Source organism: Hydra viridissima, unplaced genomic scaffold, assembly GCF_058129835.1.
Source record: "Hydra viridissima isolate aposymbiotic clone 2 unplaced genomic scaffold, HvirCarnegie_v1 scaffold_9, whole genome shotgun sequence".
NCBI lineage: Eukaryota > Metazoa > Cnidaria > Hydrozoa > Anthoathecata > Hydridae > Hydra > Hydra viridissima.
The window spans coordinates 12,165,000-12,183,450 of record NW_028324308.1 but is presented as its reverse complement, the minus strand read 5'-3'; the positions used below and the strand labels follow the sequence as shown (position 1 = coordinate 12,183,450).

General features: G+C 30.3%; 1 protein-coding gene across 2 annotated transcripts; it reads left to right on the top strand.

Annotated features, from left to right (window-relative positions):
• The first annotated feature begins 619 nt into the window (after positions 1-619).
• LOC145185255 (ubiquitin-conjugating enzyme E2 G2-like) lies at positions 620-17,724 on the top strand. Of its 2 annotated transcripts, none has more exons than XM_090098984.1 (7): positions 620-1,567; positions 1,713-1,748; positions 5,839-5,884; positions 15,913-16,031; positions 16,182-16,322; positions 16,440-16,477; positions 16,637-17,724. In XM_090098984.1, the coding sequence occupies exons 1-7, from the start codon at positions 1,525-1,527 to the stop codon at positions 16,718-16,720; spliced, it is 507 nt and encodes a 168-aa protein (XP_089955110.1). In that variant the 5' UTR covers positions 620-1,524; the 3' UTR covers positions 16,721-17,724. The 2 variants fall into 2 exon arrangements, with proteins under 2 accessions (XP_089955110.1, XP_089955111.1); XM_090098985.1 differs by having other exon boundaries at positions 5,191-5,884.
• The last annotated feature ends 727 nt before the right edge of the window (positions 17,725-18,451 follow it).

Below are 18,451 nucleotides of genomic sequence, written 5' to 3'. Positions count from 1 at the left end.
CAAGGAATCTGTGTTCAAAGAAGATCAGTACATTACCCAAGCCTTCTATCTCAAGTAAGATAGAAGGCTTGGGTATGATTGTACTAAATGTTTATGGAGCTCCAATTGAAGTGAAGTGCATTATTGAACCAATAAAAGTTGATGGAAAGATTCAAGCTATATTATCTGGAACAACAAAAGTGGCAAGCAAGATAAGGAAGACAAATAAAAGGATATCTGTGAATAAGAAAAAAGTTCAAACTTTATAAATAAAATGGGCCTTGCTGATTTCCTCAAAAGTGGTGGTTCTGGAGCAAGCAATGATGGTAATACTTTAAAGTGTGCTTTTGAACAAAATGGCTGAAGTTCTTGGTATTGATCAAAACCTTATATTCAAATTTTATATTATCTTGGTAACACTATTCAGATCCAAGGATTATTGTTTTGTCGTATTTTGAGTGGTTGTATCACTTTATCTATATTATTTCATTTGTGTCCAAAGTACTGATACATGGATATGACATAATTCAACAACAGATATTAGGGCTTATGGATGAAGAAGCTCAAGAAACAAAAAATAAAGACTATAAATATTATTGTGAAAATTTCAGTAAAAAACCATCCAGAAGAGCAATAAACACTGATCTGATCAATAGAGTTCTTGTTTCCATTGACCGTGTTATATGATCACTGTGTATATCAACATCATGCCAAACAAATCACAATAGATTTCTTTCAGATGTTTTGAAATTACTCAAACAATCTCCTCCACACAATAATATTGTTTTATAAGTTGCTGATGTAATTGACATTGTAATAATAATTGACAATGTTTTTTTACACTATTTTTTGTTTTTTATTATTTTTAAAACATTTAATTATCTAAATTTCTGCTTTTTATTCTAAATGGGTGGATTAAAAATCAGATAAAAAATTATTCAGAAATCTATTTACTCCCTGTGTAACTAAGGAAAATTCCTAGTTGTTAAGCATAATCAGTATCCATAGCAAACAGAAATCAAAATTAATGTCACTGTTGGAACTACAATCCTTAAATTAGAGTATAGAGCAAAAATGGTTTTTAAATCTTCTATTTGCGATGAGTTATTAGTTTTGTCAAGTAAAAGTGAATTTTGACCCACTGTGTAAAAATAAAGCATGTTACTTTTACATTCTCAAATCTGTGTAATCTTTTTTCCCATCCCTTATCAATTCAAATATGGTAATTTTATTCCAGTTCACAAATATAATAAAGTGTTTGAAATTTTATTACAACCACTAAATGAATGCCTTTATAACAAATTCAATAATTTTCCTGACATTTCTCAATGAGTGCTTATAATTCTATTTCCAAAATTTTGCCTTCTGGGTCCACTGTGTAATGGTCTGTTGATCAACTATGAATTTAATTATCTGAGATTTAATTCTGATTTTCACTTTCTTTTAGTTAAATAGTTTTAAAGCATATCTTTTACTTTAATACCAAAGAAGGTTACATTCAAGGTTTCTAAGTTATCACGATATTTCAAAAGAAATAAGTAAAAGATGGCAGGAGCAGCTCTAAAAAGACTCATGGCTGAATACAGACGTGAGTTATTTAAAAGTTAAAACGAGTTATCTTTTATTTATCTGAATCATAATCATGTTTACATAGTTAATTACCATTAATGTTATAGAAATTTTTGTGTGTAAAAATACTCTTAATTTGAAGTAAATATTTTTTTTTCTTTTAGAGTTAACTGTTAACCCTTCTGATGGAATATTAGCAGGTAATCAATATTTATTTATAGATTTTATGTAAATAAAGCAATATTTTATAATTTATAATAAAATATTCTATGAATAAAATAGTGGTGCAGTTGATGTAACTTTCATTAGGTCAAAACTATCCAATGAAAATTCTGTGAAAAAAAAAAACAAACTTGAGGTTAGGTTCAATCTCTTTCAAAACACTAGATAATTCTTTGTATTAATTTATAAACTGCATAAAAGTAATCTATCAGTAATATGCTTAAATAAAAATGCCATTTGATAACAACAAAACCATTTTTTTCATAATATTATTTTATAATTATTTTTAACTTATAAGTTCTAAGCTAAAACCTAAGTTGTGTTGGGAAAATGAACTAGTGCAATGCCTGATTTTACCATTTAAATATATATATATATATATATATATATATATATATATATATATATATATATATATATATATATATATATATATATATATATATTTTTTTTTTCATGACTTTATTGAATCAAAATTTGAATGATTCAAAATCAATGTTCTAACATTAAATTGGTAGTAATGCCAATCCAGTATTTGCAATCCAGAGAAACAATCTTTTGTCATTTTGGGCTGTAAACAAACTTTTTGTAACCTGCTAAAACTGCTAGGCTGATTGTGCTACAAATCATAGTCTCTGCAGTCTCTGCAGAAACTATGATTTGTAGCATAATCTGCATCTGGTATGGATAGTGCAGTTGTTTTGATCATTAGACACTTGCTTGTTTTGCGCAGGAACCTCAACTGATTAAGTTACCAATTGTAGTTTAGTCATAAATGTATATATTTTATCTTTATTTGTGTCAAACTTGAGACTGGCTTCTTTTAGCAATTTATGCCTAAATGCTCCACTTAATTTGTCAACTGCTTTCCATTTGTTAATTTCACCTGATGACTCTGTCATGGTTTCAATTTTAATTGAGTACAAATAAATGTGATATTATGTAAAGCCGGGATGGAGAAGGTAAAGCTCTATCAATTACCCTGTTTATGCAAGCTTATACTATAGCACTGAATGCTAATAACCTAGATATGGGAAAAAAGCCAAATCCATCAAAAACAAGCTGAGCTAGAAGTCACATTTTTCAAAAACCAAATGGAACTAGAATTCTAAGCTTTCTTGAGAAACTAAACCTCAAATTAAAACCATAAAACTTAGGTTCGTTCCCATAAAAATTTTACTAAAAACTTAGAGTTCAGTGTTGAACAACAGAGTAGTATAAAATACTTCAATAATTAAAGCTTCTGCAATTTGAAGCTTTACTTCCTAAAATTATTAGCTTTATATTTTATTTATTTAATTTGTTGGTCTCTAAGCAAAGGAATCTTAATTTCCATAAAAGTTTCTGAAATAAACCAGCACCAAAAATTGCACCAGCTAGGCCTTTACTTATTAAGTAAAGAAATTGAACTATAACTTAATATTTAGGTTCTTTCTTATTTTTAATATTAACATATTGAAATAGGGTCAAGCTGAATAATTAGATAGGGCTTTAAGCACCATTTTAGCAGAACCTGCACTAAATTGCTGATACTATTGTTAAAAAGAGATAGACATTAAGGTCTATATTATAAATGATTACTTACCAATTAGGAAATAGTTAAAAATATTGCTCTGGTATATAACCAATTTTTAATCATTGTTATGTTGACTTAAAAGAAGAGTTTTTTTCACACCATTTTCTTGTTTTGTCTAAAGTAGTTGAAAAACTTTGCTGAAGTTGGTACTGTTTTGTTTTGATTGTTCAAAGAGGTTTTTTTTTAATGCAAGAAGCAGTTCAACTAAACTTAGTAAACACTTTTTTTAACAAACTACTTATATAATAATTGAGTTTAAAAACAGATATTTGAAAGAAATTAACAGGTAGGGCATATTTCTCAAAGCAAACAGTCTTTGGATGTAGGTTTAGAGGTTGTTGTTAAGTACAATAAAAAGGTTCTTTTAAGGAGAATCTGAGGTGAAAAACCTATTAACTCTTGTCCAAGAAGGAAAACAGTTTTGTCAACTAAAAATGAATAAGAAAATGTAACTTATTTAATTGTGATGGTTAAGTGGGGCTGAGGTTTCAGTAAATGTAGGGTAAAAGACCTCATACAATATTTTATAAAAGCGATTTGTGAAAACCCTGAGATCACCAAAAAATGGTATTATGGTTGTGAAAAAGATGCAGGAGTTAGTGGCCTTCCATTAGTTGTGTTAGTAAAAGAAGCTACTGCTAGAGTGCTCTAGAACATTGGTAATTCAGGCTGTCTTCAAATTTCTATAAATTGTGCATGCTCCACTAGCAGATAAGTACTTCCACTATATGTGATCTACAAAGGAAAAAACTGAGTGGGTAAAAGGTGATCCTAGTTTATTTATATACTCTTATCGATATAGTTTATTAGTGATAAATGCTGGATGGAATCCCCTCAGTTTTTGGAATACTTTAAAATCATTTTTCCAAACATAAATCATGCAAGCTGTACACAAGTCAAATTTGATGGCTACACCTCATTCTCCTAAGCCTGCCATCTCATTTTACACATCTTCAACCTCTAGGTATATCAGTTTTTTAGGCCTGTAAAAAGCAAATGGCATAGCCTGCTTTTGAAGTATGCAAAAATACTCAGTAAGCCAGTATCAAAAAGCATTTTCATGACCTGCTTTGCACTTTCTTTAAGAGTTCCTTTACTGTGGAGCAAGTGAAAAGTGGTTTCAGAGGAACTGAACAAGGATGCAATTGGCACACTTAGTAACGTTCGAGTTTTAATACCACCTGCAGAAGCACCCATATTGCCCACAGCATCATTTTCAATGCCAGTACTTAGAAACACCAGTGCTTGCAAAGGTTCTGTTCCAATATCACTACTAGATAAAACAACATAAATATCATCTGCTTCATCATCAGCGTCATCCTCTGCAGTCTTCCTTCAGAGACTTTTTTTCTTAAACAATTGCAATGGGAATTCACACAGACTTCTGAGTGTGAGAGATCAACTTGAGTCATTAGGTTACACTATGGTGAAGGTTTTACATCATGTTTGAGACGATTTAAAGAAGAATCTGTAAAAAAGACAAAAAAGAAGCGAAAAAAAAAAAAAACTGTTAAAAGACAAAAAATTATGCAAAACTCGAGGACAATGACACTGGATGCCTAAATGGGTGTGACTTTTCATGTCAAATGCTCTGGAATTACTAAAATGGGTGATAGTAAAGTCATAGAATGGATATGTGAAAGTTGTCCTAAACCAATGTGACCATAAATGCTTTAAAGATGCTGGAGCTTATTGCCCCTATTTTTATTTGTAGATGATTTTTGTTGTTGTAATTATCTAGCATTTATGTTAACAAGGTGCTTCATATTTTTTAAAATGAAGATTTTCCCCTCAAAAAAGAATGTGTTGTCTGTCATTTTAAAAAGTTACACTTTGAATTTTAGATTATCTACCTAGTTCTAAGCAAAGAACTGAAAGTATATGAAAAAAGTTTACAAAAAGTTTACAAATGTTTACAAAAGCAAAAAAATGACTCAGCAATGAAAGATGTTCGAATAAGTCTCTCTGCAATGGTTTGTTTCAAAAATACATAAAACAAAAAATGCATAGTTAAATTTTGGAGAGAAAGAAGGTAGGTTTTTGTAACCAAGGAGAAGTAACATGACTATCGGGTTTTTTCACTATGTAATGTTAACTTTATCTTTCTTTGGATTAATGAAATTTCATTAAATGTCACTAAAATGTTATTTTTGCAAATATACTGTTAATTGGTCTCGACTTAATCACCGTAATGTAAATTGCAATAGAAGCAATTGCACAATATTTATATAATGATAATATATGCAGCATTTATATATTTTATTTTTTATAGTTTTTTGGACGCAATTTTAACCAAGCTTATAACTGATTCTGCTACTGGTGAGAACCAAGCAAGAGTTAGCGTTCAGTGTTTATTTATAAATGTTACCTAAAACTGTATAGACTTTTGGAAATTTGATATGATCTTATATTTTTGCCTCTTTAGAACTTTCGACCAAATTTGATTAATAATGTTTGACCAAATTAGATTAATAACTACAACAACGTTTTAGGTCCTGCAAACGAAGAGAATTTTTTTGAGTGGGAGGCGTTAATAAGGTATCACATTTAAAAAGTAATTATTTACACAAGCATTACGATAATTAATATATTTTTAAGTTTTATTTTAAGTTTGTCTGCAGATTGCATTAAATAAAAGCACGGCTATCTAAAATCCAAGTCAATTGTGCATATTAACATGTTTACACACAAATTTATTTAAAAGAAAAAAGTTTTTACCGCCATTTGTTTTCTATTAAATCAACTATTAAAATATTTACACACAAATTTGCTAAAGTCAATAGTGCTTAAAAAAAAAAAAATCTAATTAACCCGTTCTTTTAATGTAAAAAAGCAAAATAGTTTTTAAAGTGAATAACTTTTACTTTGAAAATTTACTTAAAAATTAATTTATATTTTCATGATAATGTAAATTAATTTAAAAATTACTTCACAAGTTAAAGTCAAATGTTTTCAAAACATAAAAATTGTCGTTTACTTTTACATGTAGATGTTATTTAGAATATCGCTACAAGTAACAAAATAAAGTTTTTTACATGAATTGACATAAGAATTTCGAGAGTTAATCAAGCGAATAATCTTATTTTGCTGCATCAATTGACATACATTTTTTTTTATTCTGACAGGAAAGTTTAAGTTGAAAAATAAGAAAAAAATAAGATCCACTGTGCAAACTATTTAACGTTAAAATACAGATAAAGCATCTCGTTTGCGTCGTGCAAAATGATAAATTTATTTAAAAAAAAAAAAAAAAATTTTTACCGCCATTTGTTTTCTGTAAGATCAACTCAATTAGATTTAGGTAATACCCGCGTTCGTTGGTAGTAACTTGTATTTTATTTTCGTAAAGTCGTACGTTTTTAAATACCATAGAGTTTTTTAAAAAAGATTAATTTACAGTCAAATGCTAGGGTCGAGTGAAAACAACTTTTTCAGAAAAATCAATTATACTCTCTGATTTCTATATTTAATTATAGGAAAACTAAAACATTGAGACCAAAATTGGACAAGATTTTACCCCCTGCAGTAATTTTTGATTAATTTTACTTACTATTGATAACGCAAATTTTAAATATTCTTTAAAATATTTTTTAAAGTATTTTTTAGAAGCTTCAAAGTGATCACATATGACATAAGTGACCAAAATAATCACAGTGGCGTACACAACTTCGAGTTATTTACTATTTTTAGATTGATTTTGTTTGAATTTCGCCTGTAATACAACATTTTCTGAAAAAATTCAGTTTGGCTAGTTTGTCCTTATAGAGCTGAAAGTTGTTTTTTTATTTTGCCTGTCAGAAGTTTGAGGTTTTTGCAGCAAAAAGCTGCAAAAACCTCAAACTTCTGACAGGCAAAATAAAAAACAACTTTCAGCTCTATAAGGACAAACTAGCCAAACTGTTTGATATAACTGCTTGTAAATGCAAAGATCTAAAGAAAGCAGCATTGCTAATCATCATCATGATCATCATCATTATCATCATCATCATCATCATCATCATCATCATCATCATCATCATCATCATCATCATCATCATCATCATCATCATCATCATCATCATCATCATCATCATCATCATCATCATCATTTTCTTCTTCTTCAAAGCAGATGAAATTGTCTCTCCCTTCTCTTTGATTGGTCTGTGACCGCCATGGACTCTCAGACAGATCTGCTGCAACTATGGCATCAGCTGTACTTGAGGATATTGTCATGATTTCAAAACACAAATTATTGACTGGAGCAAGGTAAGATGTGAGTGCATAAAAGCCAATAATAACTTGAAAGTGGATGAAGTCCAAGTACAGGTGGTGTATTTTGATGGCAAAAAAGACCGGACACTCCAATTTGCCAATAAGAGAACTATAGTGATGGAGGAGCACATATCCTTGATATCCTGGATGAGGTTACTTGGGACAGTACACTCATCTTAGTGGCACAGGTGAAGTATTAAAATCTGCAATTCTTCAGTATTGTTAAGAACACAACATCATTTAGGATAATTTGCAACTGCTGTGCTGTGATGGAACTAATGTAAACATTGAAAGCAAGGGTTATGTTAAATTGAGCTAAAACTTCAATGACCTCTCTACAATGGGTAATTGTTTGCTACATGCAAATGAGCTTCCACTACGCCATTTGTTTAAGGAGTTGGATGGACCAACATCTGTTCCTAGATGCTATTCAGGCTCTATTTGAAAGTCCCTTGAAACTTGCAAGATCTTGAAGGTTGTTGATTTTCAACCTATAAACCATAATGTAGAAATGTCAGAGGTGGACAGAACAGTGCTCAGTACAGATCAGCTTTACCCTTTTAGCATCTGCAAAGCAGTACTAAGTGGCACTTGTTCTAACAATCTGGACAAGAGCAACCCTGGAAAACTGACTCATTCTAGGTGGCTCACCACTGCCAACAGGATCCTCAAGATTATGTTTCTACAAGCAATCCCTCATCAAATCTATCCTTCATGGCAGCAAGCATCTGTGCAGCATAATAGTCAAATCATGGTATCTGTCTGCTGCATTACGTAAAGTAGGGTGTATCGAAAAACAACTTTTTTTGAATTTGAAATTGTAATAGAGCGGAAAAGTTGCATAATGCTATAAAAAGTAATTGTGCCAAATTTTTTGTATATTTTTTATGTCTTCAGTTCGCGCTAGAGTTTTATTTTTCTTACAAAAACACGTTTTCTGACCTTTTTTTATAAAATAAAAATAACAAATTCTATGCATATACTAGAGTTGTATTAGAGTTTAAACATTACACAATGATCAGGTTAGAAATGGTTACAATTTTTAAGAAAATATTTTAATGTCTTTAGTTGCTGCTAGAGGGCTGAGTTTTTAAGAAAAAACACTGTTTAATGAGTTTCTGGCAAACAAGCTCTGCAGTCCATAATGTTCAATTAAAGTTATGTGGAAAATATTTTTGAAAAATGTTTAAAGTTTAGCTGTAATAAAGTTCAACTATCTGATCTATTTGGATCTATCTCAAACTGTCTTTTTGTGTTGAATTTTTTTATTTTTTGCGATGCAAGTTATTTTTTGCGATGCAAGTCTTGCACGAATGAAGCCGTCTCTTTTAGCCAAACCGCAAACTTGATCTGAAGCTTCGGTTACAAGTTTGATGCATCTCTCTACTCCTTAAGTATGGCATGGAAAATGCTGCACATCTAGAAGATAAACATTTGTTAACATTTCAATTAGATTTTCAATCTGAAATGTGAGTGGTAATCGGAGGTTCATTTAGTTCACATTTTTTTCCAATCAATTAGATCTACATAGTCTTTTGCTTCAAAATTGATTTCTGGTATAGAGAACTTTCGAACTTTGTTTGTTTTCATCGATCTTGCTTTCATTATCAGTTGTAATGCCAATTTCCTCTTATTTGGGCGAGTATCCGATATTATAGCAAGAAGCATGTTTTCTGGATGCGCAAAAAAACCATTCCTTTGTATAACTGGATCGATGATACTTTTTATTTCACTACTGGCATACCTGGATAAATTGATGGTTAGCCATAAATGTCTAGCACCTTCCGTGCACGAGGGATTACATCTTATATTGAACCACATTTGGCAGTAAACTTTAATAACAAACTCATCTATTTCTCTCAGCCTGTGTGACGGTTCGCTACATCCAACATAATACCTCAATATTCTGTTTGCAGTGGTCACCCGCCTGGCATGGTTAAGTTTTCCAGGATTTCGGTTAGCCAAAGCGTTTAGACAATAACCTGTAGATATTGCTTTGCAAATATCAAGTAAGTATTTTTGGTCAGAACTAAGAGATTTTTTATCTTTTTTTGGCAATGTGACACTGACAGGAATGTAGTTGACTATTGGTAAGGTATTACACAATTTAGTTTCTCTTCCGATTGGTCCAGACCATCCGTTAGGTCCTGATGTAGGTCCGTCTAGTTTTTGAATTAGATGCCGTAGAGGCAGTTCATTAGCATGTATTTGACAGATAAACCAGTGGACAGGTCTTTTTAGTTCTAATTCTAACAAAGCAATAACACCATTAAAAAATCCGGTATTGACAGCTGTCCCGTCACTACCCATGGCAACTAACTTAGATGTATCAATGTTGTTTTGAGTTTAAAATGTTTTTATACTTGTCTTAATGCTGTATCTATTGCCTGATGCAGTCTCTACATGCCCTAGATACTTTGAACCTGGTTCCTGTACTAAAACTACATGTTCTTCTTTTATAGTTTTTCGTATATTTTTCTCCTTGTTTGTATCAATTACTAATGTTGTGTCTTTTCTTCCATCAAAATACAAACCTTCTAACATTTGAATATTTTCATGGTCTAAATGTTGCATTTTAAGTCTGTTTTTCTTTCGTTCTCTTTGAATCTTGTTTTTATCAATTACTTTAGATTAGTCTCCTTTTGAAATTATGTTCATATCTTCCAGCACAGCACACGCTATAAATGCAGCACCTCTGCTTGAAACACCTACTCTATCGCAGGCTTGCGCTAAGGATAGTAACGGTGATCTCATTTGTTCAGTTTTATCTCTTCCGTTCCATTTTTGCTTGCGGCTTTCAGCTGTGTCTAAATAATCAGCATCTGATTCTGAGTCAGTATTCAAAATCACAGTGTCATCAGAGTCAGAATCTTGAGATATAGAATAAAAACTTAAATTCTGAATGCGGCTTGATGATATTGCATGTTCTTTCTCTGGTACCTTCTTTACTTTTTTACAGATGCATTTAGAAAAATCAAGGCATTTGCATGCTGCAACATCAAATAAAGTATTTTCTGCATGCTTTTGAAATGTTATTATTTTGGACTTCAACTTGTCTGTTTGTTTTGTTTTGTTAACGGACTTCATAACGGATTTCTATACTTTTGATTGTAATCAAGAAAGATTTTTACAATGCGTTTATGAGACACAGTAGGTATCGATGGTTTTCTCCACAAATTTTCTATTTCGTGCGCCAGATTTTCCGGTATTTCTTTCAAAGAAGGTTGTTTTCCACCACTTTCCACTCTCATTTTCTGCATTGAGAAAAGATAACTTAGCATGACATGTTTGTATGTTGGCAAGACATTTTCACGTAAGTCTGCTGGTGAACCGTAGATAGGACAAGAAGACTTTTTTCTTGTTATTACTGCAGCAGAAGACATTTTTGCCATTAAAATTTTCTTTGATTTCAATCTATTTTGATAATAAACAGATGTAAATCAGAACTAATAAATTATAACCTGTGCTTTTTGCTCTTTATCTGAATATTTACTAAATAAATATTTTGATTATTTGTAATATAATCATTGTTAATTAGCGCATGATTTTGCATAGTGAAATGTGCAAAACGATTAAAAAACGTAACTAAAAAAGTTTCGAATTAAAGAATCAAAGTATTTTTAATGATTAAAACGTAATAGTAAAATTTAATAAAAAAATATCGCATAAAAAAATATCGCGTTTTTTTGCAATATTTACAAAAATTATATATATATATTTATAAATATATATATATATATATATATATATATATATATATATATATATATATATATATATATATATATATATATATATATATTTATGGAGGTGATCTTTAAATACATTAAAAGCCTAAGCGTTTTCGCTTAAAAAATCAGATATACTGAATTCTCTACTGTCAAAAACCGCCCCTCCCCCTAACACTATGTAACGGAAGTGGAAATACATACCTCCACTGCGTGGAACAATAGGGTATGTGGTCATGAATATTTTTTGATGAAATTTGGCAGGGACATAGAAAATAGATCTATACAGTTGCCTGAAAAATTTTAAATATGTACCAACATGCCTTCAATATTAATGCACCTCCGGAACAGAAATGAAATTTTAAAACCGAAAAAAAATCTCTGGTAACTGTAAAAAAAAACAACAGAATTTATAACAAAAAGTAACAGTAACAATAGCAGAAACAGTTTTATAAAGTGTAACAGTCACAGTAACGCTAAAAGAGGTAGAAATGGTACCTACACTGGGTCGAAAAATACGGTATGTAGTCATAAATATTTTTTAATGAAATTTGGCAGGCACATAGAAAATAGATTTATACAGTTGACTGGAAAGTTTCAAATATGTACCAACATGCCTTCAATATCAATGCAGTGCCAGAACAGGAACACAAATTTAAATAGCAATAAAAAAACTGAAAAATTTATTACACGTAAAAAAAAACCATAATTTATTCAACATAAAACATTTTACTTTTTTAATAAAGTCTAAGCTGATATAAAATTCTAAAAAAAAAGACAAATAAATGAAAAAAAAGGTCACAGTTTTTGTCTTTAAAATCGGTGCCGTAAAAACCCAGATACGCACATACCTAATTATAGACAATTTGTGGTAAATAATGCTGATGGTGATGGAAATAAATGACGTAACAGTGACGACAAGTGAAAGCATCAACATAATTAAAATTACTTTGTTTTAAATAAAAATTGTGTTTTTTCTTAAAAACTCAGCCCTCTAGCGGCAACTGAAAGCATTAAAACATTTTCTTAAAAATTGTAACCATTTCTAACCTGATCATTGTGTAATGTTTAAACTCTAATACAACTCTAGTAGATGCATAGAATTTGTTATTTTTATTTTATAAAAAAAGGTCAGAAAACGTGTTTTTGTAAGAAAAATAAAACCCTAGCGCGAACTGAAGACATAAAAAATATACAAAAAATTTTGGCACAATTACTTGTTATAGCATTATGCAACTTTTCCGCTCTATTACAATTTCAAATTCAAAAAAGTTGTTTTTCAATACACCCTAACGTAAAGTAGTAGACAAAGTTATTCAAACAAATGGATTCTTTAATTATCAAGAAAGTATCAATGGCAATAATATCAGATGAGCAGCTACATATCCGATAATAAGGTGTTAGGCGTGTTAAGAGGAAAAAGAAGTATTTCATACTTCTTTCAAATCAAACAAGTGTGCCGCAGTTGAAAGTCCCTACTCTCAATTCTATGGCAAAGAATACGCAGGAGTTGATTGATAGGAGTAATTCACAGCGGGCGGAGCCACCACTAACAATGCAGTTCACTGATGATCCAATTAACTAATCTTTTAGAAAGTTACCTTGCCACAGGGAAGCTGTAGAACGTTGTGTAAAGATGATGACAGCGGTTTCTGCTTCGTTTTGCGGCGAGATGAAAAGAGATGATATGATACGTGTTTGTCTGCAATCCACGAAGAGTATGCCAATATTTTACAACAAGGCGCATTATAACACTAATTTGTATAATTTTTTCTCTTGTATGTTAATAACACCCTATAAATAAAATTTCGGACAAATTTTAATTGTATTTATTATTCATGCACGCAAAAAACCTTTATACTTATTTGAAAGAGGATTTTATAATCTATTTAAAATTAATTTAATTAAGTTAAAAATATTATTTAAATATTGAAAATAAAATGATCAAAGTAAAGGACTTCGAAAAAATTATGGAAAATTTTTTCCAAAAAAATCGAGAAAAAGGTAAAGCGTTTGTTACTAAGCAGTTTATAGAATGGGGTTTACCCAGATCAACTGCTTACGATAAAATCGTAAAATTGGAGAATGGAAAAGAAAAGTTGGAAGTGGTCGAATCGCTAAGGTAGTACTAAAGAAAATATTCCAAAGATTGCTGCATTTTTTGAAAATAAGTCAGGGTGCTCCCAAAAGAAAGTAGCTCAAGTTTTTAACAGTAGTCAAACTCGAATTTCCCAAGTATTAAAAACAATGACTAACATTCGAACTTTCAAAAAAACAAATTGTCCAGATCGTAGCCATCAGCAGAAGAAAGCTATGCGTCCTAAATGTCGTAAATTGTACGAAAATTATAAAAATTTGGATTTTGTTATGGATGATGAAAGATATTTTACCTTAAACAATAGCACGTTAACTGGTAATGATAGGTTTTATGCCGCTGATCCTTCTCTAAGTTATGACCAAGTCAGATAAAATTTGCGTAAAAAGTACGAGGACAAGCTCTTAGTTTCTTGTTGCATCAGTCCCCGTGGAATAAGCCCTCTTTATATTCATCACAGTAAGCAGGCAATCAACCAGTACACTTATAAAGAGATACTAGAAAAAACTTTACTTCCTCTAGTATCAGAATATTATAAAAAAAACAATAAGTTTATCATCTGGCCTGATCTAGCTCGATCACATTACGCAAAGTCGGTCATCGACTTTTTAAAATTGAAAAAAATCAAAGTTGTACCCAAAGATATAAACCCAGCTAACGTTCCAGAAGCAAGACCAATTGAAAACTCTTGTGGTGATTTAAAACAGCTAGTGTACGAGAATAATTGGAGAGCTGAGAATTTGGAAGAGCTTGAAGCAAGAATTAGAAATTGTTATTCAAAGATGAATAAAGAAATTTTCCTTACTCAAATAAAAGATCTTTCAAAAAAAAACTTTATGATATTGCTAAATATGGTATTTGAAATAATTATTTTAATATATTTATAAACTACGTATACTAACAAATTAACAGTTGAAATGTTAAATAATAAAACTTATTAGTTCTTAAAATACTAGTTTTTAAATTTTGTTTAAAATTTTATTTATGAGGTGTTATTATGTAGTAAATGCACCTGTTCAGTTCTAAAATTCCAATAACCTGTTAATAGACTAGTAAATAATGCATTCAAAAGGAAGGATACTTCAAATCATTATTTGGAATAAAATTTCAAATACGGAAAACTCTAAAAATTTGTCCCTACTTTGGCCAAAAATCGCTGCAGGGGGTAATTCTCGTTCAATTTTGCTGATCTTGATATCATTTTTTTAACTTTCTTATGATTAATATAGAAATCAGAGAAAAATTGAATTTCTAAAAAATGTCATTTTACATCACCTTGGAGTGCTAAATACACTAACAAAATAAAAAGACTGCAACAAAAAAATAATAATAAAAAAAAAATAAACGAAGTTAAAGTCGTACAATTTTAATAAACCCAAATCGAAATATTACATTTAATCTAATATCTTTTCAAACGTAGAAATTCAAGTTCACCCTCGTGCATATATTAAACTCTATACGCCCCTCTTCCTCTTTTATAACACTGCCAGTAATAAAACAAAATATCTGATTTCTAAATTTCTAGCTCAAAATTTTGAACATTAGGAAATTTTATTATAACAGCATTCTGAAATTCTTCTAGCTGTTAATGAAATGTGTCCATAAAAGAAAAACAACTATTGCTAAAACAATATTGTAATATTGTTTCAGGAAACATTCTGTTTTTCTGTTTTATGCTTTAGTAAAAAATGCTTGTGATATAACGGAAATGTTCAGAAAAATCATGTTCGTGATTAAGTGATAGTTAAGCTCTAAATCATAACGTGTAACTAAAAGCCTATCTACACTAAATTGAGCCTGTTCTGAGTTTCGGCACTTTTAAAAGATTTCTTTTATGGGTATTTAGACAAAGCTTAAAAAAACGGTAACAGATTTTTGGTTATCGCTGGTTATCTTCATTTCAAGACCGTCTAGTCTTTACACGAACATGTTTACATAAAACTGATGAGTTGACTTTTTTTTTACCGTTTACTGTTGTAAACTTTTTATCGCATCGAATTTTTTTCTTATTTCAAATGAAAGCCAGAATGGCCGCGGTCGTAACACATGAATTGTTTTTCATCAATTTTATAAAAGCTAAGAATTTAGGATGAATATTGGAAAATAGGATGAATAGTGGAAGATATGATGTGTGTGGAAGATAGTGCTTGTTTTTTTTCATGAGATTACGAATAGTTAAAATTGTTGCTGTCAGCCCCGGTTTCCTCTGATTGTTGAATTTGCCTATCAATTATCAAATTACCATGTATTGTTTTAATTATTTTACCGATTTTTTTTTAACTGTATGTTTTTTTTTTTTTTTTTTTTTAAAAACAATTCTTCTAGAACATAATCATAATTACGATATAATTCAGCAAAAAAAAATAAAGCTAAAAAATGTACATTTAAAAAGCTTGGGTTTTAAATAACTATGAAATGCATAAGAGGTTTACGTTGTGTAAAAGAAAGTCATAAACTATATTAAAATGCAATCGTTTATTTTTTACAATTAGAGGACCGGATGGAACTCCGTTCGCTGGAGGAGTCTTTTTAACTAAACTTGTATTTCCACATGACTACCCTCTTAGTCCGCCGAAAATGAGATTTCAAAGTGATATGTTTCATCCAAACAGTACGTTGAGTCTTTTTACTGTGTACATAGAAATATTGATAGTGTTTAGAATCAATAGTATAATTAAAACGCTATCAGCTGAACAATATTTATTATTTAATGCTTAAAGTAAAAACTATTGATCAACCATTTGCGTGAAATACTTTTTAGTTTACAGCGACGGAAGGGTTTGCATCTCCATACTCCATGCTCCAGGAGATGACCCGACGGGTTATGAAACAAGCGCTGAAAGATGGTCTCCTGTTCAATCTGTTGAAAAAATTCTTCTTTCTGTGGTTAGTCTTCTCGCTGGTATGTTTTTTATGTTGATGAAGTTTATCATTAGTTTTTCTTATTAAGTTTTTTCTTTCTTACTTTATTTCGTGTTTTATAAAATTTTCCGTGATATGAAAAAATTTTTTTTCTTAGAACCCAATGATGAAAGTCCTGCTAACGTCGATGCATCGGTAAAAATTGTTTTATGTAAAGAAATTAGGCTTTTTGTTGCTTTAAAGAATAACCAACGGTGATGCAGATGACGATAATTCAAGATTTTATTTAAAAATTTTATATATTTTTTCTAAATTTTTTCTTTTGTAAACTAATGTTCTTTTTCCTCATTTTAGAAAATATGGCGTGATGACCGCGAAAAGTTTAACCGAATAGCAGATGAATGTGTTCGCAAATCTTTGGGAATTTTACCGAAATAATTCTTAAAATTAAAGGAATCTCCTTTTTTATTTTGTTGTTATGTATGTATGTATGTATGTATGTATGTATGTATGTATGTATGTATGTATGTATGTATGTATGTATGTATGTATGTATGTATGTATGTATGTATGTATGTATGTATGTATGTATGTATGTATGTATGTATGTATGTATGTATGTATGTATGTATGTATGTATGTATGTATGTATGTATGTATGTATGTATGTATGTATGTATGTATGTATGTATGTATGTATGTATGTATGTATGTATGTATGTATGTATGTAATGTCAAAAAACAACAATATTTAACATGATTATTACAATCAACTTTAAGTGTAAGAATCAACTTGCATCGGGAGGAAAAAATGAAAAAGTTGAAACAAAGTTTTACAACATTCTTAAACATAAATCCATTTTACAAACTTTCTGGCATTATAAGATAACAATAATTTTTGAACCACTTTATTTAAAAACCAATTTATCTAGTCAAAAAGTGTCATGAATGAGTTCTATGTCTGTGTAATTTTTCTTAGCTGTTAGGTTGTCTAGCGAAGCAAGTCATATTTGCATAACTAGTCGATAAAATGTGGTAGAGAAAGATAAGTTAAGACGTATTTTTCTAAAGTTTAAAGTAATATTCTGGTGAATTCGAATATAAGCAATTAGCGAAGTGTGCGTTTGGTTTGAAACAGTTTCCAAAAAATCATGTTGATAATATGATAGGATTGTAGGTATTGTGCACTTAAAAAAAATTCGATTGCAAAACCCGTGGCATCAATAAAATTTGTATAAATGATGTTTCACTAAATCTAAAAGGAAAAAAGGGCTTTATCATAAAAATGACAAAAAAAAAAAAAAAAAAAATCATTCATTAAAGGCGTGGTTATTCGACACCGACTTAACTTTTACACTTTTTTTTTTTTTGTATTATGATTTTTTGCTTGAACTTAAAATTTACGTTACTTAAAAATAAAAAAGCCCGAACTGGATTGTAAACAGATTTTAACTTGATCTTACCCTCAAGACGTACCAATCAAGTCAAAAACAAAGTTCATAAAAGAAACGGACATAAAAGACATTAGGGCTGGTTAATTACGCTGGAAAACGCTGTATTTGTCACACGAACTTTGTAATGAGCTTTGTTCATGCTGGTGTACCCTCATCAAAAATACATAATTTTGTTTCAATTATATCCAGTTTTTCTTAACAGCTACGAATTCTTTTCTGGCATCACATACGAGTCTGTTTGAATAACTTTACATAACTGTAAGGGTCTGCGTATCGTTTCATTTCCATATCGATATATCGGGAAAAAAAAAGTGTCATCGGAATGATTACGACGTAATATCATTATGAAAATTTTAACCGGTATTGTAGTCAGTTTAAATCTCGGTATATACCGGAACTCTTGTCTTTCCGATGAACCTAGACATTTGTCATTTGCTAAACCGATCATTTGGACCGAACCAAAGGATCATTTGAGTGATTATTATTTTTGTTTGACTCAAACTAAAGCCATCATAATCAAGTCCAAACATACTATCCAGTATCCAAACTTGTCTTGAACTCTGGTAACATACTTTTACCATCGGTATACATAGAGTTCAGCATGATAAAAATTTTTGCAAAATCTATACCTAAAGAGAAATTCCCCAAACTTCGCGAGGCAAAAAATAAAGGGAGAATATTTGTATATCCACAAATAAGGGAACTGATAAATGAT